We start from the raw sequence: 12843 nt of genomic DNA on the forward strand, positions 1-12843 counted from the left end.
TAGCGGGGCACTGGAAGACCCCTGTACCTCTATCCCGAGAGTTATGACGCATGAAGCGTAGAGCAATTGAAGGCTCGAGAAATCGGCTACTTGTATGCACATGTAAAAAAGGAAAAATTGCGCGCCAACAGCCTATAAATTGGAGTCATGGGTATCGATCTTAGATTGCTATCTACCTATATAGACATCTTAATTACTTGGGCAGACGCACAAGCTCTATCACGTCCGACTTGGAAGGTACCTTCTTTGTGTCGTCTGTGCTCCATATCTACCTACCTAGGTACCTAGGTACCTTGCGGATGACGTCTTAGAGATTTGCAAAGCACAAATTACTTGCCCGCTCACCAGGTCGACGCCGAATTTGAGGAAGAAGAAACTCTAGGCCTCTTTGATCTGATAACACCTATCTATAAGATACATCGAATGGTCCATCATCTTCTTCATCGAGAAGAGTTGGCACAAGCCACCAAATTGGAGCTGTAAGTATAGCCGACCTTTTGCCGAGAGGCGGCAGCAGGGATCAGCTCAAGGCTCCAGCGAGTGAGGTAAGCCTCCACGATTGCAAACAAGCAGCCCGCCACGACCCGATCTAGCACAACTGAACTCCCGCCAAGCTCCCAGTGAACCGACAAGAACGAAGCCCGGAATCAGAGACAGCATAACCGAGATCACAAACCCGCCATCGTCGCAGCTCGCCCAACCATGTCTGCCGAAGAAGAGCGCCAGGCGGCCCTCAACGCCTACCGGGCGAAGCTCATCGAGTCCCGCGAATGGGAAGCAAAGCTCAAGAACCTGCGGCTAGAGATTAAGGACCTGCAGAAGGAGTACGACCGGACAGAGGAGAACATCAAGGCACTGCAGAGTGTAGGGCAGATCATTGGCGAAGTCCTCAAGCAGCTGGACGACGAGAGATGTAAGCGCAATCCGCTGCTACGGGTCCTGAGGGGATGAGGGCAAGCTGGGTTCATTCACACAGGATGGTGCTAACAGCTGGTTGCTTTCCAGTTATCGTCAAGGCGTCGTCGGGTCCTCGATATGTCGTCGGCTGCAGATCCAAGGTCGACAAGTCAAAGATGAAGCAGGGCACACGTGTCGCGCTCGATATGACGACACTGACCATTATGCGTATGCTCCCGCGAGAGGTCGACCCGTTAGTCTACAACATGTCACTGGAGGACCCTGGCCAGGTCAGCTTTGCGGGAATCGGTGGATTGAACGACCAGATTCGAGAGCTGCGAGAAGTTATCGAGCTCCCTCTGAAAAACCCAGAGCTCTTCCTCAGAGTCGGCATCAAGCCGCCCAAGGGTGTCCTGCTCTATGGCCCTCCCGGAACGGGCAAGACGCTTCTAGCCAGAGCCGTTGCAAGCAGTCTGGAGACAAATTTCCTGAAAGGTGCGTTGGTGTTTTGATACATGATTTCAAAAATCTTTGTGTGTGTGTGGATGAACCAGGCTGACAGCTTCCAGTCGTGTCATCTGCCATCGTCGACAAGTACATCGGAGAATCAGCAAGATTGATCCGCGAAATGTTCGGCTACGCCAAGGAACACGAGCCGTGCATCATCTTCATGGACGAAATTGATGCCATCGGCGGCCGACGATTCTCCGAAGGCACCAGTGCCGACCGTGAAATCCAGAGAACGCTGATGGAGCTCCTCAACCAGCTGGACGGTTTCGACTACCTGGGCAAGACAAAGATCATCATGGCTACGAACAGACCGGATACCCTGGACCCGGCGCTGCTGCGTGCCGGTCGTCTGGACCGGAAGATTGAGATTCCCCTGCCGAATGAGGTTGGACGTCTGGAGATTCTCAAGATCCATGCCTCTTCTGTCGTGATTGATGGAGATATTGATTTTGAGAGCGTGGTCAAGATGAGTGATGGACTGAACGGAGCCGACTTGCGAAACGTGGTCACTGAAGCGTGAGTTTTTGATTCCCACCACTCCTCAAAAGATGGCTCTACGAAGTGCTCTTTGCTAACGAGAGACTATATAACAGCGGCCTGTTTGCCATCAAAGACTACCGAGAGTCGGTCAACCAGGATGACTTCAACAGGGCGGTGCGCAAGGTGATGGAGGCGAAGAAGCTGGAAGGCAAGCTCGAGTACCAGAAGCTGTAAAGACCCCCCGCGGGTGTGAGGGAAGGGCTGTCGAGAAGGGTTTCTGGCGCCGGCGAACAACACAAAGCAAACCAATTATGGGCATATTCTCCTAGGGACTGTAACATTAACGAAGCAGGTTAGAAGCAAATGCTGAGTGAGCTCTGGCATAGAAATGACATGCATCAGCTGAGACGGGAGCTGGAGGGCTACGTGGAAGTACCTACACGCCCCAGCCCTACCTTAACAGAAAGGAATATGTCGATGATGGTGATTGATCAGATGTCGAAGGCATGGTATTGCTGGGTAATCCTGATATGAATAGCAAATAGTTACAGAGGGCTTCCAGGGGTGGTGCCATGCTGGTCCTCAGGGATCAAGAACAGCATTATGAGTGGGCTGCGTGTGTACATGTAGCTTGAGCACATGTCAGCTCTTCAAGTCATGCGGTATCATGAGCCTACCTACTAAGTTAGGGATGCAATGCCGCTTAGCATGGCACACATTAAAAGAGCGGCTGAAAAGCGCTCTCTCTCTCTCTCTCTCTCTCTCTCTCTCTCTCTCTCTCGGTCTGTTTACTGTTCACGACTTCTCACTGGCTGCCAAACCAACTACTAGGTAGGTACTAGTAGAAGGAGGAGGTAGGTAGGTAGGTAGGTAAGGCAGACTGGTCATGGTTGTGCTGATGTCAGATATCACAGGCCATTACCCAGATGATACCACTAGCAGCAAGGCGGCGGGTTATCAGGTACCTTAGGTAGGTAGCAGCTGGAGACGAAGGCTTTCCCATGGCGGAGAATAACAAGAGAAAGGACAAAAAGGCCACTCGAGATGACGTTTGGTAATTCTTTTCCCCTCTTTGCCTCATCGGCTTTGCCATCGTTATCATTGTGCATACCTCATCTGGCGCCTCGTTCATGTTCGAAAATGCTGCGTGATCAGCAGATCTTTCAGCCATAAACCCTACAGAGGGACAATAAGTAAGGTGGTTGATCCACGATGGCGGGTGGCTTTGCTGATATGCCGGAACCAAATAGGTACTTAGGCGCTTGCTAATAATAAAGTTTTTGGAAAAGCAGCAGTCTTGAGATTGGTTTCTCGGAAGGGCAGATTGGAAGAGCGGAAGCATGCAGAACATCTATGTACTGTACGCAATTGTCGACAACTCCATATCTCAGCAGCGCAGCCAGTTTACGATGCTATTCTTGGAAATCTTAGGCAAAAGGTGCTACTAGTAGAGGGCCAAGCTAAAAGAGGCCGTTCGTTGCTAGGGGTGCCTAGGGGCAAAATCAGTGAGGCTGTGAGCGCGATCTGGAAATATTTTTCTTGGCTGTCGCGACAAGGCAAAAGGGTCCAGATTGATTGATTGACTTTTGTTTTTTTTAGGGCCGTAGGGGAGGGCCTTGTTTCTTTTCTTGATCATGACAATCGGAAGGCGTGCGCCACGCATTAGTCGAGAGCCCTGGCTCGTTCTCCCGTCCTTTCTTGGTGCAATCGGCGCCCGGCGAGTCGGAGTGGTAGCGTTCGCATCACGGGCATACGAGGCTGCAATTTCACCAATGGACCGGGTGGGCTATTTTCAGCACTGCGACTCCGTATTTTGGGGAGCAATGGAACCTGGAAGCTGCCGGCATGCTTCTAGGCACGGTGCCGGCAGAGACGGACAGGGGTCTGCTTCTCTATCTGAAGAGGAGCGGAAAAGGGAGAGATGGAAGGATCTGTGTAAATGCGACACACCGCACACCACATCCCAATGCAGCCCTGAACAGGTCCGTATCAATGGCACTGCTGCTACCTTGACGGGGTGCTTCACCTTCACCGGGGGAGGGGGGGCAAATACGAACTGATGACGTCCTCTCGAGGTGCCACAGCCGCGACAGAATCCCTCCTTTTTGTGCTTGTTTCCAGATTTTCCCAGGTCCAAATCGTGAAACTTGTGCCGGCCGTTTCAATGGGTCTGTCTGTGCTTGGTGTACTGCTACTTGCGCACATGCTTTGATGGAACTCGAGTAGTACTACTAGGTAGGTACTAGGTAGGTAGTAGTCGTAGCAGAACTGCGCCAGCGGCTGACATACGTATTGCCTCGCCCACTCAGAAACGGCAAGGCTACGGAGTATTAGATACTGGCGAGCCGTTACGCAGAAAAGCTGGTGAACGAATCCCGGACGGAACATGGCACGGATCCTGTGTAAGACGTCTTGCACGAACTCGAGGGCCGCGATTGGCCAGGCTCAAACGGTCGGTCGGTGGGCATCGGTGGTGAGTCGCTGGTGGACGCCACACGAGGCTCCTTTTCCCCTTGATCTAACGCATTCCGAGGAGACATGGGATGGCCACAAATGCTAGCGTCCGGTTGGCGAGGGCTAGGCTCTGACTAACAATCCCGCGACTCACCCCCTCCGTGATAGAGCGACTCAGTGTACCCCGCGCCGCAGCCAAACTCACATACAAGGTCATGTACCGGTTTTCGCTGCAAAACACCAAGATTGCAGCATCATGGCTAATTTCCACCCATAATACAGTAACGCATGCCTATTTTTTAAAGAAAAAAAAAGCCAAAGTAATAAAGATACTATTACTTAATATCTCAAGCGCATTTTTTTTTCTTTTTTAAGTCTGTAAGCAGCTATTTAGCAGGGGTTTAAATGTCAAGTTGCCTTTGACGTGCAATCTGCGTCTGACTAGATGAGGACTAGCGGGGAACCTGACCTTGCATATAAATTTCTATAGGATTTGGCGTACACAGTCGCTCTATCACGGAGGGGGTGAGTCGCGGGATATTTAGTCCTAGGCTCTGGTCTTGCGTGCCAGCAGTGGAACGCTCAACTCAGCCGTGGCTGGCGGTTGCCCTGGCCAGGGAAGCTTCTTTTTGATGGCCTGCCACCAGCTGGTCGTTGTCGGAGCCGAGCCCCTCGTTGGGCGTTCGAGCCGTGGACTGGACAACACGGAGTGCCACTAAAGCTTTGATGAGAACATCAGTGGCAGCGGTTGGGAGGTCGCAGCTCGTCTGTCATACATGCTTTGCCCGCTGACGACGGAGCCCCACCAGTCTGAAGATGTCGAGAATACCTCGAGAGAGGGGCGCTTCTTCTTAGTGCGGGAGAGGTGCAGGGCTGGTGTCCAGTCCCTGTCTCGACATATGGACTCAAGGGACTCTAGTATGCTGCTCTGCTCACGACGAGAGGCATGGCTGCCCGATATCGACGGCAAGTGCTTCGTATGCACACCCGCAGGCGCTGTGGATGGCAACGAGATGCAACAAGTGTATGCCAACAAGTTTTTGGGCGTCGATCTGCCCGTCGTTTGTTTGTCGTCCGAGGGCGTTGCTCGTCTCTGGATCTGCACAGAGCAGACGCCTCAACCCCGCCTCGTTGAAGCCAATGCGGCCAGTAGCTGCCAGGCGATGGCGCACGCAGCCAGCCTCTCCGAGTAAAGCATGTGTCCAAGGCCTCGTCAAAAGCTGCCGACGATGAGCTGCCGAGGCCGTCCGCGTCTGTGGCACGCGCAGCTCCAAGTCACACGCCCCCTGGGCATCAATCAACTGCAGCCATGGGCGAACTGACGCCTTGGGCCGTGAGCCGCATTCGGCAATCGAGCTTACCGACGGGTGATAAGTGGTTGTCGAGGTTGCTTCACGCAGCCCCCGTGCTGATATCAGGCGTGAATGGCTTGGTTCTGTCGTGCTGATGGACAGAGTAGGTACCTTGGGGAGCACGTAACTCTCACCAATTGCAATTTGTTCAGGCTGTTTTGTTGGTGGTCAGAGGGCGGTGACGTTGTGGCCAAGACAAAACGCCGCCCCCCGTCCCTCGAACTTGCATCAGATGAGAACCCCAGATCGGCCAAAGCAAGGCAAGACAAGGCAAGACAAGATAAGCAAGGCAACGCAGCTGAGTGAATGCCCATCAATCAGTCAATCAATCAATCAACCAACTGGTCAATCACCACGCCAAGCAACAGCAACAGGCTGGAAGCTCGTAAAAAAACAACAACCTGGGCCTGCGACGCAGGTACGAGGTACCGGGTACCGCAGCGACGAAAAAGCCAGGCCTTAGCCAGCATCCGAGGGAGGGCAGGAGGGGCAGCAGCTCGACGACGCTCTCCGTCATCCTGCTCGGCGCATCAGGAGAAACCTCCGGAGTACACGGTCGGCGGCAGCAGCAGCACTGTGTCCGGCGTATTGTCCGCGTACCGGCTGCTTGCCCACCTCTGACCCTCTCCTCTTCCCCCCCCTCTCCACATTAAGCTGAGCCCCAAGCCTCGCTCCGCTACTTCTGGCCAGTGCTCCTTTTCCCACTCACCAGCCAAGGGAGTCACTGGTACATACGAGAGCGGGTGTTCCTGGGTCCTGCTCTGCTTAGCACTGCACTGCAGTCACTGCCCAGCCAGCACGGCTCGACGATGGCCAGTCAGATAAGGTCAAAGAGACCAAGTCATCGCAGTACTGGTACCGGCCGCAAGTACATATAGAGACGAGGGCGTCCCTCCTGCGCGTGCAGCCCAAAGCCAAAAACTCCCGTCATCTGTCCGCGCCTCCCCTCCTTTTCGCTCTTACACCAGACCAGACCAGACCAGACCAGACCTTCCCCTTACCTTATCTCGTCTGCTTTGCCTACCCTTATAAACTTGTGCTGCCGGCCTCTCTCCTCCTTCTTTCTACCTCTTCTCTTCATCTCACTCCGCGCTCGACTCTCGTTTATCCTCGTCGCCTTCATCACCGCCACTCGTTCTCCCTGATCTTTATTCCCATTCAAGCAACCAGCAGCAACCATGTGGTGAGTTCTCCCATCCCACACATTTCACCGCCCCGCTCCGCATCTGTCGTCTCTGCCGTGATGCTGCCAATGGCCTTGATGGTGATGATGACGGACGGCAATTGGCAATTGGACTACGACTGACATATTCTGCTTCTTCTCTGTTAGTGGTATTTTCGGATACGTCAACTACCTGGTCGAGAAGGACCGCAAGTTCATTCTCGAGACTCTGCTCAACGGTAAGGACGAAGTAGCCTCCACCTCGTTACCTGGGCTTCGTTGGGAGGCGATTGCCCTGCAAACGAGGCATCACGCATGGATGGAGAGCAGTTGATGGCTAACTTTTGCTCGTTTTGCAGGTCTCTCCCGTCTCGAGTACAGAGGATACGACTCCGCCGGTCTGGCCATCGATGGCGACAAGAAGAACGAGGTCCTGGCTTTCAAGGAGGTTGGCAAGGTGGCCAAGCTGCGGAAGCTCATCGAGGAGGCCCCATTGGACCTGACCAAGGTCTTTGACTCACATGCCGGCATTGCCCACACTCGATGGGCTACTCACGGCCCCCCCTCCACCGTCAACTGCCACCCTCACCGGTTTGTCTCTCCCCGAGCATCTGCGCATAGGAAATCGAGAACGGGCTAGCTGATAGAACGCGTTTCAACAAACAGATCTGACCCCAACTGGGAGTTCACCGTTGTCCACAACGGTATCATCACCAACTACAAGGAGCTCAAGACTCTCCTGACCAGCAAGGGCTTCAAGTTCGAGACGGAGACCGACACCGAGTGCATTGCCAAGCTCGCCAAGTACATCTACGACCAGCACCCCCAGATTGGCTTCACCGACCTCATCAAGGCCGTCATCCAGGAGCTTGAAGGTGCCTATGGTCTGTTGATCAAGTCTGTCCACTACCCCCATGAGGTGATTGCTGCCCGAAAGGGCTCTCCCCTCGTCATTGGCGTCAAGACTCAGCGCCGCATGAAGGTCGACTTCGTCGATGTCGAGTATGGCGAGGACAACCTTCCCCTCTCCGCAGAGGCTGCCTCTCAGACCGTTGCCCTCAAGAAGGACGGCGAGCTCCTCGCCCCCTCCAGCGCCCTGGGTGCCCCCGACAAGTCTCTCCTGCACCGCTCTCAGTCGCGTGCTTTCATGACCGACGATGGCATGCCCATGCCCACTGAGTTCTTCCTCTCTTCTGACCCTGCTGCCATCGTTGAGCACACCAAGAAGGTTCTGTACCTCGAGGATGACGACATTGCTCACATCCACGAGGGCTCCCTCAACATCCACCGCCTGAAGAAGGCTGATGGCAGCTCCAACGTCCGCGCCATCCACACTCTGGAGCTTGAGCTTCAGGAGATCATGAAGGGCAAGTTCGACCACTTCATGCAGAAGGAGATTTTCGAGCAGCCCGAGTCCGTTGTCAACACCATGCGTGGTCGCCTTGACATTGCCAACAAGACTGTCACTCTGGGCGGTCTCCGTTCCTACATTGCCACCATCCGCCGATGCCGCAGAATCATCTTCATTGCTTGCGGTACCAGCTACCACTCTTGCATGGCCGTCCGTGGTATCTTTGAGGAACTTGCCGAGATTCCCATCTCTGTCGAGCTGGCCTCTGACTTCCTTGACCGCAAGGCCCCCGTCTTCCGAGACGACACCTGCGTCTTCGTCTCCCAGTCTGGTGAGACTGCCGACTCTCTGATGGCCCTCCGCTACTGCCTGGAGCGTGGTGCCCTCACTGTCGGCATCGTCAACGTGGTTGGCTCCTCCATCTCTCTCCTCACCCACTGCGGTGTCCACGTCAACGCTGGCCCCGAGATTGGTGTCGCCTCCACCAAGGCCTACACCTCCCAGTTCATTGCCATGGTCATGTTCGCACTCTCCCTTAGCGAGGACCGACTGTCGAAGAAGGCCCGCCGAGAGGAGATCATGGAGGGCCTGGCCAACGTCTCCGCCCAGATCAAGCAGATCCTTGAGCTAGACCAACCCATCAAGGACCTCTGCCAGAAGGTCTTCAAGGATCAGAAGTCCCTGTTGCTGCTTGGCCGCGGCAGCCAGTTCTCCACTGCCCTTGAGGGTGCCTTGAAGATTAAGGAGATTTCCTACCTGCACTGCGAGGCCGTCATGTCTGGTGAGCTGAAGCACGGTGTCTTGGCCCTGGTCGACGAGAACCTCCCCATCATCATGATCCTCACGCGTGACGACATCTTCACCAAGTCTCTCAACGCCTACCAGCAGGGTAAGTCTTGAATCATATCCCCCCCCTTTCTGCATGCATGAAGCTAACGGTAGTGATAGTCATTGCTCGTGGCGGCAAGCCCATTGTCATCTGCAACCCTGGCGATGAGGAGTTCAAGGCTTCCGATGCTCTCAAGATTGAGATCCCCAAGACGGTCGACTGCCTGCAGGGCATCCTGAACGTTATTCCTCTGCAGCTGATTGCCTACTGGCTGGCCGTTCTCGAGGGCCTTAACGTGGACTTCCCTCGCAACCTGGCCAAGTCTGTCACTGTCGAGTAAAGAAAGAGACGCCGGTCGGCTCTAGGCTAAGGTGACGTCTAGGCAGAGCGTCCCTACTTATACTGCCACAGGAATAAAAAAAGATAATGAGGAGTTGGCTGTCAGGGAACATTTTAACGGCTCAGCAATGATTTTCTGTTTTAGGAGGATGCTCTCTTCGTTTTTTTTTGTATGTAATGAGGAACCCGACAGGGATTCCATTGTTCAGGGAGGCCGGGCTCGATTTTAGACGAGCGCAGGGCGGATTGTTACTGTTCTGCATGAACACGCGGGTGGCAGAGCGTCTTGGTGTATCTGTCTTTCTGATGGACGCCACATGTGTGCTGCTGTGCGTGTATGCGTATACGATGCGCCATCTTCTAGTTGAATATCTAGAGAAGAATTGACAAAGAGTAAAACAAAACAGTGCAGTTCTATTCCACCCACCTGTGAAGAAACTCAGAGCTTGTCTAGGTCAAGTGTTCCTAGAGGCAGAGACTTTTCGATATTTTATTGGCCTTGTGGTTGTAGAGCCAAAAGCAATCTTTATTTCTTTTGCACTATAAATAACGCGACACGCCACATCTGTATCTTTGGTGACTATTCCGTGACCCCTTAGACCGTCTGAGTGCCATAGCCCTTGATCCTGTCTGCGAACGCCCAGCTCTGATCCTCTAGCTTCTCATTCTCCTTCAGCTCGACGCCGTCCTTGGTAACCACGGCTAATGAGTAGGAGTCGAGACTTCGAGCGTCACGGTAGAAGAGCACCTTCATGGCCTCCTTGACGATGTTGACGGCCTCCTCGCGGGAGAGATTCTTGGCGGATTCCTCGTCGGGGACGTAGCGCCTCATGATGGGCTGGGCGAGCATGGCGCCGAAGCCGGTAGCGAGAGACGGGGCAGAGTAGGTGCTGCCGAGGAGGTCGGCGGCGGCGAGGAAGGGCTCGCCTGCGTCGTCGAGGCCGCCAACGAGCAGGTGGTTCCAGAGGGGGTCGAACTTTGAGCGGCGGCTGTAGAGGAGCTTGGCGAGGTAGCGGTGGAGGTTGGCGGCGCTGAGGCGGGGCTTGTCGGGGGACTCGTAGGCCTCGGAGAGGGAGAGGTCGATGAGGTGGCGGTCGAGGTACTGCATGTCGGAGATGTCGCCGCTGAAGCCGAGGATGGAGGTGCCTGCGAAGGGGCGGAGGCGCTTGACGTCGGTGAAGCGGGCGAGGGAGCCGTATGATGCTGATTTGGGGGAAGGGGGGGGGGGAATGGTTAGCGATGGGATGCCGACGCGGGATGGGGTTATTGAGGTCCGTTTGATTCTCGCTTTGCGGGGGGTGGTGTAGAAGGGGAGAGGAGAACTGACCAAGGTTATCGGCGGCCATGACGACGCCGTCCTTGAACTTGATGCCTACTACTGAGGTGCCGGTGACGATGGGCTGCTGGGTGTTTTGCTTGGGCCCATTGTCCTGCATGTAGGAGTGGTCGTAGGCGCCGTAGACGTCGTCTCTCGGCTAGGGAACAGAAGTCAGTGACTTGCACCACTTGAAGCTGGGAAATTGGAGGATTGCTGCGTACTCGGCCCCAAGCTTGCGGACGGTGATCCATTTTGGGCTATTTGAGGAGATGTGAGATTGTTGCTTTCGAAGAAGAGCGGCGACGTGGGGTAAGAATTGGAAGCTGGGCTGGTTGATTCTGCGGCAGCGCTCCAGAGATTGAAGTCACAGAGACTGTTCGCTTGTCTCCGAGTCTGCCCGGGTCTAGTAGATACGGGACTCGGAGTGATTGAAGGCGGAGGATGAGCAAGGCAAAAATAGCTGTATGGTATGAGTGAGAGAGACGGTGCTTGGCTGGAAAGCTGGTGATGCAGCCAGTCAGTCCGTGGTCGCGCGTCCCAGCGGTGCCTGCAAGCCAGAAAGGTACCGAGTTACCAGCCAGCAGCGAGGGGCGTTACATAAGCAGATGTCGCAGCTGGTGATTGGCCACAGCCAGAGAAGCTTGGACCAGCTCCAGGTCGTAGGTACAGCATACCTGCCAGACGGCGGGGACTGTAGCAGCAGGCCGAGTTTTCAATACCTCTGAGCTGTCCCCGATAAACGACGTCAAAGGCGAGAACTGGAGGGAAGCTGCAAGCAATAAGCTTTGAGTCGCACCTACCTGGCTGTTGACCTTGCAATTGATAGCGTCTCCTCCCCCTCTCAGAACCCTCGTCATTTCTCGACACACAATCATTCCACAACTCCACCAGCTTTTCAAGCAAGGGAAACTTGAAGGAGAAAAAAACACAAAAAAAAAGTAAACATAACAACAGCAATCAGAACGTCTGGGAGACTCTTTACGGCTACGAGTTCCGACACAGACTGAGCGTCTACATTTGCAGCTTCAGCAACGTCTCGCCGCTTCTCGCGACTGCGCAGTACACAACTCCACGTCCACAGCTCGATCCGTCAAGATGCTGTCGTCCGCAGGTCTCGCGGCCGCCCGTCGCGTGCTCGCCAGCCCCGGCGCAGCAGCTCCATGGCATCAATTCTCCGGCCAGGCCACGCGCGCCCTCGTCCTGCGCCTCGCCGCGCCCTCGGTGCGCACCATCAGCTTGTCGGCGTCTATGCGCTCGCCAGCGGCAAAGGCCACCGCTGCCAAGAAGACGACGACAAAGGCAAAGAGCGCCAGCACCACCAAGAAGTCGACGACGAAGAAGGCGGCCAAGCCCAAGGCCAAGAAGCCCGCCAAGAAGGCCGTCAAGAAGAAGGCCGCGACCAAGAAGCCCAAGGCGGCCAAGAAGAAGGTGTTGACGGATGAGCAGAAGGAGAGGCTGGAGATTCGGAAGCTGAAGCAGATGGCGCTGCTCAAGGGACCGACGTTCCTCCCCGAGACGGCGTGGAGCGTCTACATGGTGGACAACATGCGCGGCGGTACGGGCGGCGACGCTCTGGGGGACAAGGTCAAGGCGCTTTCTACGAGCTTCAAGAACTTGCCCGCGGCTGAGAAGGAGGTAGGTTTTTTTTTTCCCCTTCTTTTCTTCGTTTCTCCATGACTTGACTCTCATTCCATGACGCCGTCATACTGACTTGAACTTTCTCGCAGCGCTTGACGGCAATCGGCAACTCCAACAAGATTGCCAACCAGGAGGCCAAGAAGAAATGGATCGAATCTTTCCCCCCTGAGGCGATTTACACGGCCAACCTGGCCCGCCGTCGCCTCGCTCGCAAGACTGACAAGAGCAAGCTCTACTTGCTCCACGACGAGCGACTCCCCCACCGCGGCGGATCCGGCTTCACCCTTTACATCAAGGAGCAATTTAGCCAATCAGGCGCCGACTCGGCCAAGGACGCCATGCGCGCGATAAGCGAGCGCTGGAAGTCGTTGAGCGATGACGAAAAGGCTCCTTACGTGAAGGTAGCTACCGAGCAGAACAAGGTGAATGGGGACAAGGTCAAGGACCTGCGGAAGAAGGGCGAGTTGTACTGGAAGGAGAAGCTCGCCTCTCCGTCACCTGCGTAATAGGGCT

General features: G+C 55.0%; 4 protein-coding genes across 4 annotated transcripts; 3 read left to right on the forward strand and 1 right to left on the reverse strand.

Moving 5' to 3' along the window:
• Window positions 1–702: 702 nt before the first annotated feature.
• TRIREDRAFT_63751 (uncharacterized protein) lies at window positions 703–2121 on the forward strand (the record flags this gene model as incomplete). The annotated part of the gene is made up of 4 exons (XM_006966201.1): window positions 703–913; window positions 1006–1392; window positions 1467–1923; window positions 2001–2121. 4 exons carry the CDS (start codon window positions 703–705, stop codon window positions 2119–2121), a joined length of 1176 nt encoding a protein of 391 aa, XP_006966263.1.
• Window positions 2122–6758: 4637 nt separating this feature from the next.
• TRIREDRAFT_122385 (uncharacterized protein) lies at window positions 6759–9766 on the forward strand. Its single transcript, XM_006966202.1, has 5 exons — window positions 6759–6876; window positions 7024–7094; window positions 7215–7446; window positions 7522–9095; window positions 9155–9766. Exons 1-5 carry the CDS (start codon window positions 6872–6874, stop codon window positions 9373–9375), a joined length of 2103 nt encoding a protein of 700 aa, XP_006966264.1. The 5' UTR covers window positions 6759–6871; the 3' UTR covers window positions 9376–9766.
• Window positions 9767–9969: 203 nt separating this feature from the next.
• On the reverse strand, window positions 9970–11130 carry psb4 (proteasome, subunit beta 4; the record flags this gene model as incomplete). Its single annotated transcript, XM_006966316.1, has 3 exons — window positions 10914–11130; window positions 10702–10849; window positions 9970–10577 (listed from the first exon to the last, which is right to left on the reverse strand). The coding sequence occupies exons 1-3, from the start codon at window positions 10941–10943 to the stop codon at window positions 9970–9972; spliced, it is 786 nt and encodes a 261-aa protein (XP_006966378.1). The 5' UTR covers window positions 10944–11130.
• Window positions 11131–11678: 548 nt separating this feature from the next.
• Window positions 11679–12836, forward strand: TRIREDRAFT_122387 (uncharacterized protein; the record flags this gene model as incomplete). Its single annotated transcript, XM_006966203.1, has 2 exons — window positions 11679–12327; window positions 12420–12836. Exons 1-2 carry the CDS (start codon window positions 11788–11790, stop codon window positions 12834–12836), a joined length of 957 nt encoding a protein of 318 aa, XP_006966265.1. The 5' UTR covers window positions 11679–11787.
• Window positions 12837–12843: the final 7 nt, after the last annotated feature.

Source organism: Trichoderma reesei (assembly GCF_000167675.1).
Source record: "Trichoderma reesei QM6a unplaced genomic scaffold TRIREscaffold_12, whole genome shotgun sequence".
Classification (NCBI taxonomy): Eukaryota; Fungi; Ascomycota; class Sordariomycetes; order Hypocreales; family Hypocreaceae; genus Trichoderma; species Trichoderma reesei.

What these genes read in the sequence shown, in the direction of transcription:
- TRIREDRAFT_122385 (XM_006966202.1), top strand. An exon ending in TCTCGAGACTCTGCTCAACG is followed by an intron (nt 7,095 to 7,214) that starts GTAAGGACGAAG and finishes CTCGTTTTGCAG; the next exon opens with GTCTCTCCCGTCTCGAGTAC. An exon ending in TCTCAACGCCTACCAGCAGG is followed by an intron (nt 9,096 to 9,154) that starts GTAAGTCTTGAA and finishes CGGTAGTGATAG; the next exon opens with TCATTGCTCGTGGCGGCAAG.